Raw genomic sequence first — 22,368 nt, 5'->3', positions numbered from 1 at the left:
GTAGCAGTAGTAGTAGCAGCAGTAGTAGTGGGAGCAGCAGTAGTAGTAGTAGTAGTAGTAGTAACAACAGTAGTAGTAGCAGTAGCAGTAGCAGTAACAACAGTAGTAGTAGTAGTAGTAGTAGTAGTAACAACAGTAGTAGTAGCAGTAGCAGTAGTAGTAACAACAGTAGTAGTAGCAGTAGCAGTAGCAGTAACAACAGTAGTAGTAGCAGCAGTAGTAGAAGTAGTAGTAGTAGTAGTAGCAGTAACAACAGTAGCAGTAGTAGTAGAAGTAGTAGTAGTAGCAGCAGTAACAACAGTAGCAGTAGTAGTAGCAGCAGTAGTAGTAGCAGCAGTAGTAGAAGTAGTAGTAGTAGTAGTAGCAGCAGTAACAACAGTAGCAGTAGCAGTAACAACAGTAGCAGCAGTAGTAGTAACAGTAGTAACAGTCGTAGTAGTAGTAGCAGTAGCAGTAGTAGTAGTAGTAGTAGTAGGAGCAGCAGTAGTAGTAGTAGTAGTAGTAACAACAGTAGTAGTAGCAGTAGCAGTAGTAGTAACAACAGTAGTAGTAGCAGTAGCAGTAGCAGTAACAACAGTAGTAGTAGCAGCAGTAGTAGAAGTAGTAGTAGTAGTAGTAGTAGTAGCAGCAGTAACAACAGTAGTAGCAGTAGCAGTAACAACAGTAGCAGCAGTAGTAGTAACAGTAGTAACAGTCGTAGTAGCAGTAGTTGTTGTAGTAGTAGTAGTAGCAGCGGTAGTATCAGTAGTAACAGTCGTAGTAGCAGCAGTAGTAGTTGTTGTAGCAGCAGTATTAGTAACAGTAGTATTAGTAGTAGTAACAGCTGTAGTAACAGTAGTAGTATTAACAGTAGTAGTAACAGTAGCAGCAGTTGTAGTAGCAGCGGTAACAGTAGTAGTAGTAGTAGTAGCAGCGGTAGTATCAGTAGTAACAGTCGTAGTAGCAGCAGTAGTAGCAGCAGTAGCAGTAGTAGTAGTAGTAGGAGCAGCAGTAGTAGTAGTAACAACAGTAGTAGTAGCAGTAGCAGTAGCAGTAACAACAGTAGTAGTAGTAGTAGTAGTAGTAACAACAGTAGTAGTAGTAGCAGTAGCAGTAGTAGTAACAACAGTAGTAGTAGCAGTAGCAGTAGCAGTAACAACAGTAGTAGTAGCAGCAGTAGTAGAAGTAGTAGTAGTAGTAGTAGTAGCAGTAACAACAGTAGCAGTAGCAGTAACAACAGTAGCAGCAGTAGTAGTAACAGTAGTAACAGTCGTAGTAGCAGTAGTTGTTGTAGTAGTAGTAGTAGTAGCAGCGGTAGTATCAGTAGTAACAGTCGTAGTAGCAGCAGTAGTAGTTGTTGTAGCAGCAGTATTAGTAACAGTAGTATTAGTAGTAGTAACAGCTGTAGTAACAGTAGTAGTATTAACAGTAGTAGTAACAGTAGCAGCAGTTGTAGTAGCAGCGGTAACAGTAGTAGTAGTAGTAGTTGTAGTAGTAGAAACAGTAGTAGTAGTAGTAGTATCAGTAGTAACAGTCGCAGTAGTAGAAACAGTAGTAGTAGTAGTAGTATCAGTAGTAACAGTCGTAGTAGCAGTAGTAGTAACAGTAGTAGTAGTAATAGTTGTTCTAGTAGTAGTATCAATGTTTGTCTTTAATCATGTTGATTTTTTATGGTGAAAACAAGGGTGTTCGTATTTTACTCACTTACCAAGTCAATGCCATGCTTCATGGGTTCAGTGCTGCCAACAAAGGAAGGATTTCTGTAGTATGAGCTTTCTGTCTCTCTAGGGGTCCAGTTCATGTGGGACTGCTGTTGTGAGTCGGTGAAGAAAACCAACAAGAACTCTGGTTCTGGATGTATCCTGGCTCACTGTATGGGCCTGGGAAAAACACTGCAGGTCTGTACCACTCATCCCTTTACCTGTGTCGTGGTCATTTCCTGTATTACTAAACATTGAGAGAGCAAAGCACACACAAGTCAGAGTTATATCATAAAGTCCATCTTTAATTCTATATGAGCTTCACCATAGCCCTGTTTGACTCTCAGATCAATTCAGTGTCTATAAATGAATTCTCTGAGAGTGCTTACAAAACAGTTCTTAGTATCATTTATAGCCAAGACACACCCATCTCAACTCACATGACGAAACACAGATCTTAGTAACATTACAAAGGAAGACTTTACTTGAAAGAGGAGTATTCCATAGCCAGACAGCATTAGCTATAAATTATCGTTCAGTTTGCTCTCTTTGACAAGGTTCTAATCTCGTTCTTGGTACCACTTAGGACCAAAACATTGCAGGTCTGTACCACTCACTGTCTGGGTCTGGGAAAAACACTGCTGGTCTGTACCACTCACTGGGGTCCCTGGCCGGTAGACTGCTGGGTTCCCTGGCCGGTAGACTGCTGGGTTCCCTGGCCGGTAGACTGCTGGGTTCCCTGGCCGGTAGACTGCTGGGTTCCCTGGCCGGTAGACTGCTGGGTTCCCTGGCCGGTAGACTGCTGGGTTCCCTGGCCGGTAGACTCTTGGGTTCCCTGGCCGGTAGACTCTTGGGGTCTCTGGCCGGTAGACTGGGGTCTCTGGCTGGTGGACTGGGGTCTCTGGCCGGTGGACTGTGGTAGACTGGGAGCTCTGGCCGGTAGATTCTGGTAGACTGGGAGCTCTGGCCGGTAGACTCTGGTAGACTGGGAGCTCTGGCCGGTAGACTGGGGTCTCTGGCCGGTGGACTGTGGTCTCTGGCCGGTGGACTGTGGTAGACTGGGGTCTCTGGCCGGTGGACTGTGGTAGACTGGGGTCTCTGGCCGGTGGACTGTGGTAGACTGGGGTCTCTGAACGGTGGACTGTGGTCTCTGGCCGGTGGACTGTGGTAGACTGGGGTCTCTGGCCGGTGGACTGGGGTCTCTGGCCGGTGGACTGTGGTAGACTGGGGTCTCTGGACGGTGGACTGTGGTCTCTGGCCGGTGGACTGTGGTCTCTGGCCAGTGGACTGTGGTAGACTGGGGTCCCTGGCCGGTGGACTGTGGTAGACTGGGGTCCCTGGCCGGTAGACTGCTGGGGTCTCTGGCCGGTGGACTGGGGTCTCTGGCCGGATGTCTTCCTATAGAACGGGATGTTTTTGGGTTGTGGGAGGAGCATAATGTTTCCCTCCAATCCCAACCATTTATCTCATCTGACCCTCATTACGTACTTTGACCACTAGGTGGTAACCCTACTCCACACTACTGCTGTGTGACAAGTTAGACTTCTCTCTCTATGTGTATATATCTATACTGTATCTAACCCTGTCTATATCACTAGATGGTAACCCTACTCCACACTACTGCTGTGTGAGAAGTTAGACTTCTCTCTCTGTGTATATATCTATACTGTATCTAACCCTGTTTATATCACTAGGTGGTAACCTTACTCCACACACTACTGCTGTGTGAGAAGTTAGACTTCTCTCTCTATGTGTATATATCTATACTGTATCTAACCCTGTCTATATCACTAGGTGGTAACCCTGCTCCACACACTACTGCTGTGTGACAAGTTAGACTTCTCTCTCTATGTGTATATATCTATACTGTATCTAACCCTGTTTATATCACTAGGTGGTAACCCAACTCCACACACTACTGCTGTGTGAAAAGTTAGACTTCTCCACGGCTCTGATCGTCTGTCCTCTCAACACCGTTCTCAACTGGCTCAATGAGTTTGAGAAGTGGCAGTACGGCTTCAAGGACAAGGAGAGTTTAAAGGTACACACTTACTCTGATATACGTGTGTGTCTTTACGCTGTCTGTGTGTCTTTACGCTGTCTGTGTGTCTTTACGCTGTCTGTGTGTCTTTACGCTGTCTGTCACTAGGTGACGGAGCTGGCCACGGTGAAGCGTCCTCAGGAGAGAGCGTCTGCTCTGCAGCAGTGGCAGGAGGATGGAGGAATCATGATCATTGGCTATGAGATGTACCGTAACCTCACACAGGGTAGAAACATCAAGAGCAAGAAACTCAAAGAGACCTTCCAGAAGACCCTGGTTGACCCAGGTAGGTAGAGGACACACACACACACATGGTTATTTCTTGTATCCAGTTTCTTCTCAACTCTCTCTGCTCTGTGTTGTCTCCCTCCCCAGGCCCAGACTTTGTGATCTGTGATGAGGGCCACATCTTGAAGAACGAGGCGTCGGCCATCTCTAAAGCCATGAACTCCATCAAGACCCGACGGAGAGTGGTGCTCACTGGCACACCGTTGCAGAACAACCTCATAGAGTGTATGTCTGTTACTTCCTGTTATATCCAGACCGCTGGCCTACAGGGCATTCGGAAATAATTCAGACCCCTGGACGTTTAACACATTACAGCCTTTCTCTAAAATGGATTTTTAAAAAGTCCCCCCCCCCTCATCAATCTACACATAATGACTAAGCAAAAACAGGTTTAGACATTTTTGCTAATTCATGAAAAAATACAAAACTGAAAAATACAAGTACATTTAGTATTCAGACCCTTTACTCAGTACTTTGTTGAAGCATCGTTGGCAGCGATTACAGCCTCAAGTATTCTTGGGTATGACGCTACAAGCTTGGCACACCTGTATTTGGGGAGTTTCTCCCATTCTTCTCTGCAGATCCTCTTTGGTTGGTGGAGGGCCTAAGCCCTCCCAGGTCCACCCATGACTGTGCCTCTGCCCAGTCAAGTGAAATCCATGGATTAGGGCCTAATTAATTAATTTAAATTGACTGATTTTCTTTCTATCTCAGTAAAATATTAGAAATTGTTGCATGTTGATTTTGTTCAATATAGTAAGTTATATGGACTCTTGTGTTAAATAGCAGGGGTTGACCATTTTTTTCATGACTACCTCTGTCCCCCATACATATAGTTGAAGTTGGAAGTTTACATACACTTTAGCCAAATACATTTAAACTCATTTTTTTCACAATTCCTGATATTGAATCCTAGTAAAAAGTCTCTTAGGTCAGTTAGGATCACCAGTTTATTTTAAGAATGTGAAATGTCAGAATAATAAGAGGGAATTATTTATTTCAGCTTTTATTTCTTTCATCACATTCCCAGTGGGTCAGAAGTTTACATAAACAATTTATAGGCAATGCTAATTGAGTGTAACTTGGGCCAAAAGCTTCGGGTAGCCTTCCACAAGCTTCCCACAATAAGTTAGGTGGATTTTGGCCTGTTCCTCCTGACAGGGCTGATGTAACTGAGTCAGGTTTGTAGGCCTCCTTGCTCACACACGCCTTTTCAGTTCTGCCCACAAATGTCCTATAGGTTTGAGGTCAGGGCTTTGTGATGGCCACTCCAATACCTTGACTTTGTTGTCCTTGAGCCATTTTGCCACAACTTTGGAAGTACGCTTGGGGTCATTGGCCATTTAGAAGACCCATTTGCGACCAAGCTTCAACTTCCTGACTAATGTCTTATGAGGTTGCTTCAATATATCCACATAATTTTCCATCCTCATTCTGCCATCTATTTTGTGAAGTGCACCAGTCCCTCCTGCAGTAAAGCACCCCCACAACATGATACTGCCACCCCCGTGCTTCATGGTTGGGATGGTGTTCTTCGGCTTGCAAGCCTCCCCCTTTTTCCTCCAAATATAACGATGGTCATTATGACCAAACAGTTCTATTTATGTTTTATCAGACCAGAGGACATTTCTCCAAAAAGTACGATCTTTGTCCCCATGTGCAGTTGCAAACCGTATTCTGGCTTTTTTATGGTGGTTTTGGAGCAGTGGCTTCTTCCTTGCTGAGTGACCTTTCAGGTTATGTCGATATAGGACTCGTTTTACTGTGATTATAGATACTTTTGTACCTGTGTCCTCCAGCATCTTCACAAGGTCCTTTGCTGTTGTTCAATGACGGCCTAGGAAGTGTACATACACTTTAGCCAAACAGTGGGTTAACTGCCTTGTTCAGGGGCAGAACAAAAGATTTTTACCTTATCAGCTCAGGGATTCGATCCAGCAACCTTTCAGTTACTAGTCCAACGCTCTAACCACTAGGATACCTGCCATTATTAGTATATCTGCTGTACATATCATTCATAGTATATCTTGTGTAGATACATATGGATTACTGTTAGTGTTATTTGGGTTGTTAATTAGATTCTTTCTGACATTTCTTTTTTAAATTGATTATTTGTGTGCCAGTTTGACATTTTAATGCATTGTTAGGCGCTGTAACATAAGCATTTCGCAGCCCCGCTATAACATCTGCTAAACTGTTTAGGCGACCAATAACCTTTGCTTTGACCTTTGGACAAAACCTCAATATAACCACACAGCCCTTGACCGCTCTGTCAGCCCACCCGGGACATACAACATCAACACAACCCTCATTTGACTGCCCTGGGGACACAGACAACACTGACCCCCAGTGGACTGCTATCTAAAGGACAGGTTGGTGGACAGTCAACCTCGGTGCAGGTTAGTTAGCGACTAGTCAAACCCAAGATAACTGGAACACATCATGGATTACACGGAACCCAAACCGGCTGCTCGGTGCGTCGTCATGCATTTATTTTGTCCCCCCCAACACCAAACGCGATCACGACACACGCAGGTTAAAATATCAAAACAAACTGAACCAATGACATTCATTTGGGGACAGGTCGAAAAGCATTAAACATGTATGGCTATTTAGCTAGATAGCTTGCACTTTTGCTAGCTAACGTTCATTTGTCCTATTTAGCTAGCTTGCTGTTGCTAGCTAATTTGTCCTGGGATATAAAAATTGAGTTGTTATTTTACCTGAAATACACAAGGACCTCTACTCCAACAATTAATCCACACATAAAACGGCCAACCGAATCGTTTCTAGTCATCTCTCCGTCTTATCGTTTATGGTGATCGCATCAAAACTTTCATTGTATTACCACGACTACCGGCAAAACAGTTGTCTTTCATTCACCCACGTGGGTATAGCCAATGAGGAGATGAGACGTGGGTACCTGCTTCTATAAACCAATGAGATGGGAGAGGCGGGACTTTCAGCGCGATCTTCGTCAGAAATAGGAATGAGTTCTATTTTAGCCGTTGGCGTCACAGACGCCCTTTGGCGAGCGCAATTATTGAATAACGTGACTTTCTAAATTTATTTTGCGACGCTCGAGCACGCGACGTGTCCGGTCTGGTCAGCATGTTAGGCTGCATTCAAATCAGCGACGTCACTAGAGATTCATGGATAGCGGTGGTTTGGCATACTCCCTGTCCGTTTACTGTTAGCTAGCAGTCTCAAGCCACAGAAGTAGCTAACATTAACTTAAATATTAGCGGTACATTTTCGAGTGTGCATCAACAATTCATCAGAACCAGTTTGTATGAAGGTCTGGTTATTAAATGGGTAGATAGTTCTATAGTAATATCCTCTAAAACGCTCTGGTGATGAACAAACTGCTGCCCTGTTTTCAATTGTCCCCATGGCTGGGATAACCTATTCAAGTAAATATATTTCAGAAATGTTTAAATAAAATGATGCATTATTAGCTAACTAGCTACAGTGCAGGCTAACTCAAAATACTGTATAGATAGCTAGCCAAGTGAATTAAATATCAGCAGCTAGGTGTATTTATCACTGTAAAAAACAAACTCCAAATGAATTTGTAGGTAGCTAGTTCACAACCATGGAGGGTGAATGGTAACAGCCCCAACTGTCAGTGAGAGAGGAGGCTATTCTGGAAAGAGCAGGTACTTGTGTGTTGTTCCTGGCCCTAGAAGTGAGGACAGAGATAATAGAAACATAATATTCAGTGTGGTGTAATTTAACTATAATGAAGTGCGTTTCTTGTGAGGTTTTCTGTCCTCAGATAAAGAGAGCTATGAAAGCCTGTCTACATATGAAGAGCAGTGGTTCTCAGTCCTGGGGACTCAAAAGAGGGGCACATTGTTGTTTTTCCCTCTGCACTTCACAGTTGATCAATTCAGGATGCCAACCCCCAGTCCTATCATCGCCACCTCACCCGCTTTTAAGATAAGCTTTGTGCTGTCGAGAAATGCTTATGTAATTGTGATGAACTGAGAATATTTAGGTAGCACTGCGATTCATTAATAATATGCTGCCTTCCCTGCTCCTCTGTTTGACCTCTTTCCTTTGGTCTTTTTACACCTCTTTCTTCCTCTGTTTTATAATGAAGTACAGATCAAACTTGTATTTATAACACTTGGATAATGAGCTTATTTCAATAAAGCATGTTACATTCTCTACTGGTTGATATTAAGTCTCTAATTTGATGAAATACTCCAGCTATCCTGTGTTTATCATATCAATGCAGATGAAGGGATTTAGATATTGAGATGAACCGGTTTTACAGTATTTACATACATAGGAAGTGTAGTGTACTGTTTAAAATATATCTGTATAAAACAATTACAAATCAGCCTTTTAACTAGTTCAATCCTGTTTGTAGTCTATTAGTTCCAATGTGTAACCATTGATGTCCCAGGACCAGGAGAGGAAAACACTGTTGAAGTGTATAATTGTAATACATACATGTAGACACAGAGTCATTCAAAGACTGGAATTTGATACTCCTGGTATTGGATATGACTGAAAAACCATCTCAAAGACATTCATAGCTGAACCGCACCTTTATTTGCCAAGGTAGAGTACACGATCAGTGAATATATTAAATGTACAGGCCACAAGGTGGGGATCTCATGCATGGTAATAACTACAGTACATGATCAGTGAATAATGTACAGGTTATATTATATTCTACTCAATCCATAGGCTTCATTAATGTCATTCAGGCTGTTTTGAAGTTGATACAACTGGCTATGATAGCTGATGTTCATAGCTCGGTTCTGAACTAATATGTATACCAAACGTTTGGGTCAATACACAGATCGGCTACATTGCTAGCTACACATCCAGGTATTTTTTCCCCAGAATGATTCACAATATACACACAGCAGTATGTGGAGACCCCTTCAAATTAGTGGATTCGGCTATTTAAGCCACACCCGTTGCTGACAGGTGTATAAAATCAAGCACACCATGCAATCTCCATAGACAAACATTGGCAGTAGAATGGCCTCACTGAAGAGCTCAGTGACTTTCAACGTCATAAGATGCTACCTTACCAACAAGTCAGTTCGTCAAATTTCTGCTCTGCTCGAGCTGCACCAGTCAACTGTAAGTGGAAACGTCTAGGAGCAACAACGGCTCAGCCGTGAAGTGGTAGGCCAAACAAGCTCGCAGAACGGGACCGCTGAAGTGTGTAGCGCATAAAAATTGTCTGTCCTCAAATGCAACTCACTGAGTTCCAAACTGCCACAGCAACGTCATTGGGGTCATGAAATGAGTGTTAGACTGAAACAAAAAGTAGAATATGGAAGTGCCTACCTTGTCAGTCAACTGTCCCCAGAAGAGTAGCTCCCTGTGGTACTGAGACCATGTGGCCCCTCCTCCTCAGTCCCTCTCCAACCCAGTGAGGCCTCTGTGGCATTCCTCTCCAGGCCCCAGCAATGCCCTTGAATTAACAGGAAACACCAGACCAGCCCACCGCTGGCCACAAGACCATTCCACACTACGGGACACACCAACACACTCCTGTTTTCACTCTTCAGTCAGTCAAGGCTTCTCCCAGTCTTCCCTCCTAGAGTTCCTCTCCGACCCTCTCTCCCCATCTTCCCTCCTCGAGGTCCTCTCCGACTCTCTCTCCCCGTCTTCCCTCCTCGAGTTCCCCTCTGACTCTCTCTCCCCGTCTTCCCTCCTCGAGTTCCTCTCCGACCCTCTCTCTCCATCTTCCCTCGTTCCTCTCCGACCCTCTCTCCCAGTCTTCCCTCCTAGAGTTCCTCTCCGACCCTCTCTCCTCATCTTCCCTCCTCGAGGTCCTCTCCGACTCTCTCTCTCCCTGTCTTCCCTCCTCGAGTTCCCCTCCGACTCTCTCTCCCCGTCTTCCCTCCCCGAGTTCCTCTCCGACCCTCTCTCCCCATCTTCCCTACTAGAGTTCCTCTCCGACCCTCTCTCCCCTCCTCTAGTTCCTCTCCGACCCTTTCTCCCCATCTTCCCTCCTTGAGTTCCTCTCCGACCCTCTCCCCGTCGTTCCTCCTAGAGTTCCTCTCCGACCCTCTCCCCGTCGTTCCTCCTCTAGTTCCTCTCCGACCCTCTCCCCGTCGTTCCTCCTAGAGTTCCTCTCCGACCCTCTCCCTCCCTCCCAACCAGCTGAACACCGCTGCTGCTAGCCAAGACCAACTCATTGCTAAATAGAGGGAGATGGTGTCTCTATCACTGTGGTGGAGGGGGGAATGACTAAGATTGTGTCCCAAATGTCACCCTAGTCCCTACAGAGTGCACAACTTTTGACTAGAGCCCTATGAGCCTCCTGGTCAAAAGTAGTGCACTACATTTGGAACAGGGTGCCATTTGGGACAAAGCTTTGGAGAAGAGCAGCCGTTTAGGTCCTGAAGTCACCAATGACGGGAGTGGAACAGAAGGAAGGCTGGTAAACAGGTATCAACATGGATTTACTGCACACTTAAGACGTGAAACCAGAGGTTTGGAACTATAACATACCGCTACTGACACTTTGCAATGTCAGTCAACATTATAAAACATGTCAACACATTTGAGTTGTTCAAATCATTATGTATTTTATTCCACTAATATATACATATACACTGTTACAACCTGTCTTTATATACACCATGGACTGGATTAGGGTTGCAAAACTCTGTTTACTTTCCCCCCCAAAAAAGCAGGAAATCCATAATCATCCAACTAGGAGTTCTGGAAACAAGGACATTTTAGGAAAGTGACCCAAAGACTTGGATGGTTTACCTACGGGAGACGGACATTAATACTGCAACTAAAGCAGAAATAAAGAGCTGTTTTACAAGCACAGGTTCAATTCATTATCTTTATCATTTTACTGTACAACAATGTGTAAATTGTAAACTGACGAACTGGAAGAGACATGGAGTAGTAATATATTACAGTACAATAACTTTCCTACATTAAATATGAAAATAAATGGCAACAGCCTGTTTTCAACCAATCACAAACCAGGAGGTTATTGGTTAATCTACTTTACCTGGCAATGCCCAAGCCTGAAATAATTCATTCTTGCCTCTTCATAGGTTCCACTGCACATCATGTGACTTGTCAACAATGCCACAATTTCTGGACAGATCCACAATAATGTGTTGAGAAGCCTGTGATTAACATGTCAGAGCTTTTTAAACACCATGAGACTATATAGTACCATCTGAGAGCCTAGAAACACCATGACTATATAGTACCATCTGAGAGCCTAGAAACACCATGACTATATAGTACCATCTGAGAGCCTAGAAACACCATGACAGACTGTATAGTACCAACTGAGAGCCTAGAAACACCATGAGACTATATAGTACCATCAGAGAGCCTAGAAACACCATGAGACTATATAATACCATCAGAGAGCCTAGAAACACCATGACAGACTATATAGTACCATCTGAGAGCCTAGAAACACCATGAGACTATATAGTACCATCTGAGAGCCTAGAAACACCATGACAGACTATATAGTACCATCTGAGAGCCTAGAAACACCATGAGATTATATAGTACCATCTGAGAGCCTAGAAACACCATGAGACTATATAGTACCATCTGAGAGCCTAGAAACACCATGAGACTATATAGTACCATCTGAGAGCCTAGAAACACCATGAGACTATATAATACCATCTGAGAGCCTAGAAACACCATGAGACTATATAGTACCATCTGAGAGCCTATAAACACCATGACAGACTATATAGTACCATCTGAGAGCCTAGAAACACCATGACAGACTATATAGTACCATCAGAGAGCCTAGAAACACCAAGAGACTATATAGTACCATCAGAGAGCCTAGAAACACCATGAGATTATATAGTACCATCTGAGAGCCTAGAAACACCAATAGACTATATAGTACCATCTGAGAGCCTAGAAACACCATGAGACTATATAGTACCATCTGAGAGCCTAGAAACACCATGAGACTATATAATACCATCTGAGAGCCTAGAAACACCATGAGACTATATAGTACCATCTGAGAGCCTATAAACACCATGACAGACTATATAGTACCATCTGAGAGCCTAGAAACACCATGACAGACTATATAGTACCATCAGGGAGCCTAGAAACACCAAGAGACTATATAGTACCATCAGAGAGCCTAGAAACACCATGAGATTATATAGTACCATCTGAGAGCCTAGAAACACCATGAGATTATATAGTACCATCTGAGAGCCTAGAAACACCATGAGACTATATAGTACCATCTGAGAGCCTATAAACACCATGACAGACTATATAGTACCATCTGAGAGCCTAGAAACACCATGACAGACTATATAGTACCATCAGAGAGCCTAGAAACACCAAGAGACTATATAGTACCATCAGAGAGCCTAGAAACACCAAGAGACTATATAGTACCATCTGAGAGCCTAGAAACACCAACGCCTATTAATAACAAAGATGTGTATCCATCAATCAATCCTTTGGTTGTGAGCAATAACCTCAATAAATAAGGTTTACTTTGCAGCTAAGGATGTTGTTGTGTAAAGAACCTCAATCGTCAGTACTGCAGTATATACTGTAATACTATAATGTGAGATGCAGTATATACTGTAATACTATAATGTGAGATGCAGTATATACTGTAATACTATAATGTGGGATATGAGATATGAACATATAACAGTATAATGTGAGATGCAGTATATACTGTAATACTATAATGTGGGATATGAGATATGAACATATCCTTTTGTACTGGTTAATGGAAGTTGTCAGTTGTCAGGACATCCAGTTTTCCACGCTGCTGCTGCTGACCCTAACCCTCTTGGTGCTGCTGCTGACCCTAACCCTCTTGGTGCTGCTGCTGACCCTAACCCTCTTGGTGCTGCTGCTGACCCTAACCCTCTTGGTGCTGCTGCTGACCCTAACCCTCTTGGTGCTGCTGCTGACCCTAACCCTCTTGGTGCTGCTGCTGACCCTAACCCTCTTGGTGCTGATAGTACTAAAACAACGTAGTAAAGTTCCATCGTTTGCTGTGCACCATTAAAAAGATCTTCAATGTCTTAATGAGTGATTCGTTCCTGCTGTAGGAGCAGCCTCCCCGCTGTAGGAGCAGCCTCCCCGCTGTAGGAGCAGCCTCCCCGCTGTAGGAGCAGCCTCCCCGCTGTAGGAGCAGCCTCCCCGCTGTAGGAGCAGCCTCCCCGCTGTAGGAGCAGCCTCCCCGCTGTAGGAGCAGTCTCCCCGCTGTAGGAGACTCGGTGAGTTCCAATACAATGGGTTTGTCAAGTCATGTGCTGAAACAAATGTTCCTTTATCCACCCGTTTCTGCCCCAAGGTTGTGAGAAAACAGTGACTGTGTCGACCACGATGAAACAAAATTCTCCCTCCAATCCAGCATCGAGTTTGTCCGGGTTAGTTTTATTTTTGGGGGGCCCATCCAATACCCCCTGTCTGGGTCTGTTTGTTCTTCTTCATATCCTACCAGAACCTAGCACCAGTCACCAGAATAAATGGAGCCAGAAATGAATGATGATTGGCGTTATGACTAGATGGAGTTATTGTATGAGGATTTCTCTACAGTAAGGGTCCAAGCTGGTTAGTTCTTTAGCTTGAAGCAGTGAAAAGGAGTGGGAACTAGGACTTGAAAGCATATTAGAAAGCAGAGCCCCTCTCTCCCTTCCAGAGCAGCCTATTAGAAAGCAGAGCACGTCTCCCCCTTCCAGAGCAGCCTATCAGAAAGCAGAGGATCTCTCTCCCTTCCAGGGCAGCCTATTAGAAAGCAGAGCACGTCTCCCCCTTCCAGGGCAGCCTATTAGAAAGCAGAGCCCCTCTCCCCCTTCCAGGGCAGCCTATTAGAAAGCAGAGCCCCTCTCTCCCTTCCAGGGCAGCCTATCAGAAAGCAGAGCACCTCTCTCCCTTCCAGGGCAGCCTATCAGAAAGCAGAGCACCTCTCTGCCTTCCAGGGCAGCCTATCAGAAAGCAGAGCACCTCTCTCCCTTCCAGGGCAGCCTATCAGAAAGCAGAGCACCTCTCTCCCTTCTCCATAGAGGTCTTCCTAGCTCCCATGTTAAACTTGAACTTCGACTGGTCAGCGATCATCTGGTTGATTTCATTCTGTTTGTAGGAGGACAGTTTCTGACCGATCCATGCTACCTTAGTCTCTTCCTGATTACCATGGATACACCTCAGACAGGCTCTACCAATCAGGTAGGCCACCTCGGCCAGGTTGAGGAGAACACACACCCCCGACACGGAGAGCATGAACACGGTGAAGATGGTTTTCTCCGTGGGTCGCGACACAAAGCAGTCCACAGTGTTGGGGCAGGGGTACGAGTCACACTTGACCAGACGGAACATCTTGAAGTCAGGGTAGATCAAGTAGAATATATAAAGGAAGCCGACTTCCAGAACGATCCTAAACAGCACACTGATCATGTAGGTCCACCAGAGGGCGCCTGTGATCGCAAACTTCTGGTTCTTGAGTTGTTCCAGCTCCTTAGGGGAACCGCGCCCGGACTTCTTCAGGATCTTCTTGTTGATGTGTCTGCGATGGGCTACATGCATGGCCACTAGGAGAGCAGGCGTGGACACCAGGATGAGCTGCAAGGCCCACAGGCGGATGTGTGAGATTGGAAAGAACTGGTCATAGCAGACAGAGTTGCAGCCGGGCTGCTGGGTGTTGCAGGTGAAGCCAGACTTCTCGTCGCCCCAGACCGACTCGGCCGCCACCACGAGGACCAGGATTCTGAAGATGAAGATGACAGACAGCCAGATGCGGCCGATGCCGGTGGAATGCCTGTTTACGCCGCTGATCACGGCGTAAAAGGACCCCCAGTTCATTTTCGATTCCAGGTCTGGAGAGGAGAAACAAGAAGGGATATAGTTCAGACTGTTTAATGTTGACGTTTCAGCTCTGAAAGCTTTTCTCAAGCCCAGTCTGGAAAGGAGAAATGTCAAGCTGATGATCACACTCAGGAGACTAACTGTTCCTTAGAAGAATATAGGACTTAGGAAACAACCTTCTGTTGACAATGCATCTCACTGGGGCGGCAGGGTAGCCTAGTGGTTAGAGTGTTGGACTAGTAACCGAAAGGTTGCAAGTTCAAATCCCCGAGCTGCCCCTGAACAGGAAGTTAACTCACTGTTCCCAGTCCGTCATTGAAAATTCTTAACTGACTTGCCGAGTTAAATAAAAGGTCAAATAAATACAAGCAGACGTTTGATCACTGGAAACATGTAATGAAGGAATTAGGGGACATCACACTGGGAAAGAACTGGAAACATGTAATGAAGGAATTAGGGGACATCACACTGGGAAAGGTGGTCATTCTCTATAAGAACTGGAAACATGTAATGAAGGAATTAGGGACATCAAGGTACATCACATGTTGGTAACATATTGATATAGTCATTGAAACTGTACAATCTGAGTCAATCCTTAATAAAGGAAATCAATCAAACCTGTAGTGAGGAAGAGAGAGTTCTTAAATAACCCCACAGGTGTTATGCTTGAGCTCAAATCAGTAAAACACCAGACAGAAAAACATTCTCAAACTGTACTAATGTGGACTAAAACAGAACCTTCCTCCTCAACAACCCCCAACAAAACACACCCTTGTCTGCACCTAGAAAAGTGCACTACTTTCAACCACTGAATAGGTGTGATCTAGAAAGCAGTCCCAGTACTCCCCGAGCTGTTGGTCCTACCAGTCTCCGCCGGCAGTGGCGGCAGCACCAGGTCCTTAAACCACCACCGTCAGGTGTAGCCTGGCCATGGAGCTGGAGCGGTCGGGTCGCAGCAACGGCAAACAAGACTCAGCCTATCCCTGGCCTGCGCTTTAAGAACCTTGGGGCGATGGCCTAACACGGGCGCAACGTCACGCCACGTAACGCTCCGATAGCCAATAGCGAAACGATAACGGAGACATGTGATCCATTCAACAAGTATTAATACTGACTGACCGTAACCTGACCTTCAGACAGACGGACACGGCTACACCAGACAGACCAGCCAAGATACATTCTCCAAGCAACGACTCAAACATCCATCTCACTAGAAGAATCTTTAACTACAGACAGTCACTGTCTAAGACCTCTACTGTAACTGAAGAAATATAGCCAATCTCAAAACAGTCTTTAAACTATGCCAATCATAAAATACACCCAGATCAAACCAAGAGAAGTTATTGTACTCGGGTGAACAGATGTTTCATATCAGTAACTACTGTCTTTCTGCAGAACCATTCTAGAATCTAGTCTGGAATTCTAGAATTCTCAGAGAGCTCCAGAACACCTCAGACAGTCAGACCCTCTTTCCTTTTCCTCAGGAATCTCAACACATCATCATCCAAATGGTTAAATGAAGAGAATCAGAGATATGATGGATTTTACCTTCAGCTGTGGTGGTACACAAAATGTGTACAAAGAAGGGTTAAATGAAATGTGTTTATTTTATCATCGAATCAGAAGGCTCTTGGCTTGTGAACACCATGCGTTGGTAAAATGCTAATCATTCCCGCGACACTAGCCACTACCCTGCACCGTAGCAGAGCCCAGCGCAGCACAGCGGTCATATGGTCTTATATAAACTATTACCATACAATGCTGCCCTTTATCAGAGCCCCAACAAGACTCTGTGTTATTCTGATAAAACGCCCTGGTTTCTGCCTACCCCCCAGCGGAACATGCAGAAGAAAGAATCTGTGTGGACACAAAAGACCTGAGCTCCATGCCACAGTATTTATTGTGCTGGGAGGGGAGGGCAGAGGGCTTCTGACCCGAACCACTGAGCGAGAGAGCAGGGGAAAAGGGCGGGCAGTGGGCAAAATGAGATGTTTGCAAAATCATTCAAGAAACTATGAATCAAACAGTTCCAGAAGTGGACAGTCAATGTCTTTGTGCTATATACTGGGTGTTTATTTAGAGATTAGATGGTTCTGATTGGCTTGTTCCCCTGAGCTATCTATTAGATGGTTCTGATTGGCTTGTTCCAATTTGCCAGCAGCATACCACTGCTGGCTTACTTCTGAAGCTAAGCAGGGTTGGTCCTGGTCAGTACCTGGATGGGAGACCAGATGCTGCTGGAAGTGGTGTTGGAGGGCCAGTAGGAAACACTTTTTCCTCTGGTCTAAAAAAATATCCCACTGCCCTGTGTATGGTGTCGTCTTTCGGATGGGACGTTAAACGGGTGTCCTGACTCTCTGAGGTCATTAAAGATCCCATGTCACTTATTGTAAGAGTAGGGGTGTTAACCCCGGTGTCCTGGCTAAATTCCCAATCTGGCCCTCAAACCATCACGGTCACCTAATAATCCCCAGTTAACAATTGGCTCATTCATCCCCCTCCTCTCCCCTGTAACTATTCCCCTGGTCTTTGCTGTAAATGAGAACGTGTTCTCAGTCAACTTACCTGGTAAAATAACGGGTAAATAAAAATAAAAGTTCCCCTGATCTATCCATTAGATGGTTCTGATTGGCTTGTTCCCCTGATCTATCCATTAGATGGTTCTGATTGGCTTGTTCCCCTGATCTATCCATTAGATGGTTCTGATTGGCTTGTTCCCCTGATCTATCCATTAGATGGTTCTGATTGGCTTGTTCCCCTGATCTATCCATTAGATGGTTCTGATTGGCTTGTTCCCCTGATCTATCCATTAGATGGTTCTGATTGGCTTGTTCCACTGATCTATCCAAAGATCTGGATTGTCTACTCACTCAATTCATTGCTCAAATCTCTACATCTTATTTCTGTTCGTCTGTCTATTTTTCGCTAAGAACAACGTTTACACCTCTTACCCAATCTGGTGTCAGAATGGAATGACCAGGTGAGTCCTGTGGTCACGTCAGACAGAGGTGGTAAAGCCCCCCCAGAGGACACTGCTGAGCCTCCCAGAGGACACACGTCATCGGGGGAGGGGGGGGAACCACCACAGAAAGGCTCCAGGCAAAATGCTAGCTTGTTCCCTATATAGTGAAGAACGTTTGAGCAGAGCCCATTAGGGAATAGGGCGCCATTTTAGACTCATCCATATATCCTCAACATGACGGTTGCAGAGACACACGGAAAAGAAACAGAAACAGACCAAGGAGTTGGCCTGACGGCAGAAACAGACCAAGGAGTTGGCCTGACGGCAGAAAGAGACCAAGGAGTTGGCCTGACGGCAGAAAGAGACCAAGGAGTTGGCCTGACGGCAGAAACAGACCAAGGAGTTGGCCTGACGGCAGAAAGAGACCAAGGAGTTGGCCTGACGGCAGAAAGAGACCAAGGAGTTGGCCTGACGGCAGAAAGAGACCAAGGAGTTGGCCTGACGGCAGAAAGAGACCAAGGAGTTGACCTGACGGCAGAAACAGACCAAGGAGTTGGCCTGACGGCAGAAACAGACCAAGGAGTTGGCCTGACGGCAGAAACAGACCAAGGAGTTGGCCTGACGGCAGAAACAGACCAAGGAGTTGGCCTGACGGCAGAAACAGACCAAGGAGTTGGCCTGACGGCAGAAACAGACCAAGGAGTTGGCCTGACGGCAGAAACAGACCAAGGAGTTGGCCTGACGGCAGAAAGAGACCAAGGAGTTGGCCTGACGGCAGAAAGAGACCAAGGAGTTGGCCTGACGGCAGAAACAGACCAAGGAGTTGGCCTGACGGCAGAAAGAGACCAAGGAGTTGACCTGACGGCAGAAACAGACCAGGGAGTTGACCTGACAGCAGAAACAGACCAAGGAGTTGGCCTGACGGCAGAAAGAGACCAAGGAGTTGACCTGACAGCAGAAACAGACTGGCACTCAGGCTACAGAAACAACACCTGTTTGTCCTGTGATATCAGACGACCCAGAATCAGTTCACTGTACCATTATTCTACATCTCAATGCCCAGGGCTGTTCCTGCATCAGTTGTGATAAAGAGGTGGGAGGGGGGGGGGGGGGGGGGGGGGGGGGGTCAGGTTCATCTTGTTGTTGGTTGAGAGAATACAACATCGTAATGAGTTATGATTGCTTGAGAAACGCGTTTTGGACAATATGGTACATTTGAATTGTTCTGTCAAATACAAAATGAAGACCAGTGAGAGATCCTGTAATGAGTAAACCATTTATTATTCAACACACAGATACATATCAAATATGGAAATGGTCAGAAAAGTAGCTAATAATATGACAGAAGGCAAAAACATTGCAAACTTAGTGAAGGAAAAATAACAAGCCACAGCATCATTTAATGTCATAAAGGAAAGTTCACAGTGAGGAACTGTTGTCAAATACACAGAATGGATCATCCTCCTACATTTACAGGATTATGAGGGCTGACTAAATAAAGACAGCCGGTCTGTTGGCTGGCTGACTAAATAAAGACAGCCGGTCTGTTGGCTGACTGACTAAATAAAGACAGCCGGTCTGCTGGCTGGCTGACTAAATAAAGACAGCCGGTCTGTTGGCTGACTGACTAAATAAAGACAGCCGGTCTGCTGGCTGGCTGACTAAATAAAGACAGCCGGTCTGCTGGCTGGCTGACTAAATAAAGACAGCCGGTCTGCTGGCTGGCTGACTAAATAAAGACAGCCGGTCTGCTGGCTGGCTGACTAAATAAAGACAGCCGGTCTGTTAACTGACTGACTAAATAAAGACAGCCGGTCTGTTGGCTGACTGACTCAATAAAGACAGCCGGTCTGTTGGCTGGCTGACTAAATAAAGACAGCCGGTCTGTTGGCTGGCTGACTAAATAAAGACAGCCGGTCTGCTGGCTGGCTGACTAAATAAAGACAGCCGGTCTGCTGGCTGGCTGGCTGACTAAATAAAGACAGCCGGTCTGCTGGCTGGCTGGCTGACTAAATAAAGACAGCCGGTCTGCTGGCTGGCTGACTGACTAAATAAAGACAGCCGGTCTGTTGGCTGGCTGACTAAATAAAGACAGCCGGTCTGTTGGCTGGCTGGCTGACTAAATAAAGACAGCCGGTCTACTCGCTGGCTGGCTGACTAAATAAAGACAGCCAGTCTGTTGGCTGGCTGACTAAATAAAGACAGCCGGTCTGCTGGCTGGCTGGCTGACTAAATAAAGACAGCCGGTCTGCTGGCTGGCTGACTGACTAAATAAAGACAGCCGGTCTGTTGGCTGGCTGACTGACTAAATAAAGACAGCCGGTCTGTTGGCTGGCTGACTAAATAAAGACAGCCGGTCTGCTGGCTGGCTGGCTGACTAAATAAAGACAGCCGGTCTGCTGGCTGGCTGACTGACTAAATAAAGACAGCCGGTCTGTTGGCTGGCTGACTGACTAAATAGAGACAGCCGGTCTGTTGGCTGGCTGACTGACTAAATAAAGACAGCCGGTCTGTTGGCTGGCTGACTGACTAAATAAAGACAGCCGGTCTGTTGGCTGGCTGGCTGACTAAATAAAGACAGCCGGTCTGTTGGCTGGCTGGCTGACTAAATAAAGACAGCCGGTCTGTTGGCTGGCTGGCTGACTAAATAAAGACAGCCGGTGTGTTGGCTGGCTGACTGACTAAATAAAGACAGCCGGTCTGTTGGCTGGCTGGCTGACTAAATAAAGACAGCCGGTCTGTTGGCTGGCTGGCTGACTAAATAAAGACAGCCGGTCTGTTGGCTGGCTGGCTGACTAAATAAAGACAGCCGGTCTGTTGGCTGGCTGGCTGACTCAATAAAGACAGCAATGACACCCATAGTGCACCCTGGGAAGGAATATTTTAAAGGCCCGCCTTTTGGCATCAGAGAGAAAAATCAAGCCTCATCTTGGTGATGTAGAGAAATGCATTTTCACAACAATTTCCTGCAATTCTATACAAATTTCACCAAGGAGCAGAGAGAAATGTTTACAGTTTTAAAAGGAATTTCATGCAATGCATTTCTCCATGGGTAATGTGTTATTTTGCTCAAATATAAACAATATCAATAATGCTAAATTGTTCTTGTAATTTTTGTATTTCTCCCCGAATGTCCAGCTTTTATTTTGGTGAGTGGTAGTTCTCAGAGAATATATTATGAACAGCTCCATTATCTACATTACTTCATCTGGTTTTAGTTTGTCCTTCACGAAAATGTATTTAAACATGAAAATATACAGTACCAGTCAAAGGTTTGGACACACCTACTCATTCAAGGGGTTTTCTTTATTTTACTATGTTTTACATTGTAGAATAATAGTGAAGACATCAACACTATGAAATCACACATATGGAATCATGTAGTAACCAACAAAAAGTGTTAAACAAATCAAAATATATAGTTTATATTTGAGATACTTCAAAGTAGCCACCCTTTGGCATTCTCTCAACCAGCTTGTGTAACCTTCATTTAACTAGCTAGGCAAGTCAGTTAAGAACAAATTCTTATTTACAATGACGGCCCACCCCGGCCAAACCCGGACGATGCTGGGCTAATTGTGTGACCGCCCTATGGGACTCCCCAATCACGGCCGGATGTGATACAGCCTGGATTCAAACCAAGGACTGTAGTGACGCCTCTTACACTGAGATGCAGTGCCTTAGACCGCTGAGCCACTCAGGAGCCCTAGTTCATGAGGTAGTCACCTGGAAGGCATTTCAATTAACAGGTGTGCCTCGTTAAAAGTTAATTTGCGTTTGAGCCAATCAGTTGTGTTGTGAGAAGGTATGGGTGGTACACAGAACATAGCCCTTTTTGGTAAAAGACCAAGTCCATATTATGGCAAGAACTGCTCAAATAAGCAAAGAGAAACGACAGTCCATCATTACTTTAAGTCATGAGTCAGTCAATCCGGAACATTTTAAGAACTTTGAAAGTTTCTTCAAGTGCAGTCGCAAAAACCATCAAGTTCTGTGACGAAACTGGCTCTCGTGAGGACTGCCACAGGAAAGGAAGACCCAGAGTTACCTCTGCTGCAAAGGATACGTTCATTAGAGAGTTACCAGCCTCAGAAATTGCATCCAAAATAAATGCTTCACTGAGTTCAAGTAACAGACATCTCAACTGTTCAAAGAAACCACTACAAGGACACCAATAAGAAGAGGGCCAAGATACATGAGCAATGGACATTAAACAGGTGGAAATCTGTCCTTTGGTCTGAAGAGTCCAAATTTTAGATTTTTGGTTCCAACCGCTGAGCCTTTGTGAGATGCCGAGTAGGTGAACGGATGATCTCTACATGCGTGGTTCCCACCTTGAAGCATGGAGGAGGAGGTGTGATGGTGCTTTGCTGGTCTGTGATTTATTTAGAATTCAAGGCACACTTAACCAGCATGGCTACGCCATCCCATCTGGTTTGGGCTTAGTGGGACGATCGATGACCCAACACACCTCCAGGCTATTTTACCAAGAAGGAGAGTGATGGAGTGCTGCATCAGATGACCTGGCCTCCACAATTACCCGACTTCAACTCAGTTGAGATGGTTTGGGA

At 45.3% G+C, this 22,368-nt stretch overlaps 2 protein-coding genes across 18 annotated transcripts in view; one reads left to right on the top strand and one right to left on the bottom strand.

Moving 5' to 3' along the window:
- Nucleotides 1–4,375, top strand: part of LOC110504448 (transcriptional regulator ATRX) — a 56,133-nt gene extending 51,758 nt beyond the window's left edge. For 15 of the 16 annotated variants that reach the window (XM_036970289.1, XM_036970295.1, XM_036970291.1 and 12 more), the window contains 4 exons: nt 1,768–1,877; nt 3,574–3,720; nt 3,829–4,006; nt 4,096–4,375. In XM_036970289.1, coding sequence (XP_036826184.1) covers nt 1,768–1,877; nt 3,574–3,720; nt 3,829–4,006; nt 4,096–4,292 — 632 coding nt within the window. In that variant the 3' untranslated portion in view covers nt 4,293–4,375. Of the gene's footprint in view, nt 1–1,767; nt 1,878–3,373; nt 3,524–3,573; nt 3,721–3,828; nt 4,007–4,095 lie in introns of those variants that run through there. The other variant, XM_036970296.1, reaches the window with a different exon arrangement.
- Nucleotides 4,376–12,883: 8,508 nt separating this feature from the next.
- Nucleotides 12,884–16,559, bottom strand: LOC110504450 (gap junction beta-1 protein). Of its 2 annotated transcripts, none has more exons than XM_036969998.1 (2): nt 16,384–16,559; nt 12,884–14,846 (listed from the first exon to the last, which is right to left on the bottom strand). In XM_036969998.1, the coding sequence occupies exon 2, from the start codon at nt 14,830–14,832 to the stop codon at nt 14,005–14,007; it is 828 nt and encodes a 275-aa protein (XP_036825893.1). In that variant the 5' UTR covers nt 14,833–14,846; nt 16,384–16,559; the 3' UTR covers nt 12,884–14,004. The 2 variants fall into 2 exon arrangements, with proteins under 2 accessions (XP_036825893.1, XP_036825892.1); XM_036969997.1 differs by lacking the exon at nt 16,384–16,559 and adding an exon at nt 15,700–15,796.
- Between the last annotated feature and the right edge of the window lie 5,809 nt (nt 16,560–22,368).

The sequence above is a fragment of the Oncorhynchus mykiss genome, chromosome 31 (assembly GCF_013265735.2).
Source record: "Oncorhynchus mykiss isolate Arlee chromosome 31, USDA_OmykA_1.1, whole genome shotgun sequence".
Lineage (NCBI taxonomy): Eukaryota > Metazoa > Chordata > Actinopteri > Salmoniformes > Salmonidae > Oncorhynchus > Oncorhynchus mykiss.
Note: the sequence above shows the minus strand (reverse complement) of the source record. Positions and strands in the feature narration are given on the sequence as shown.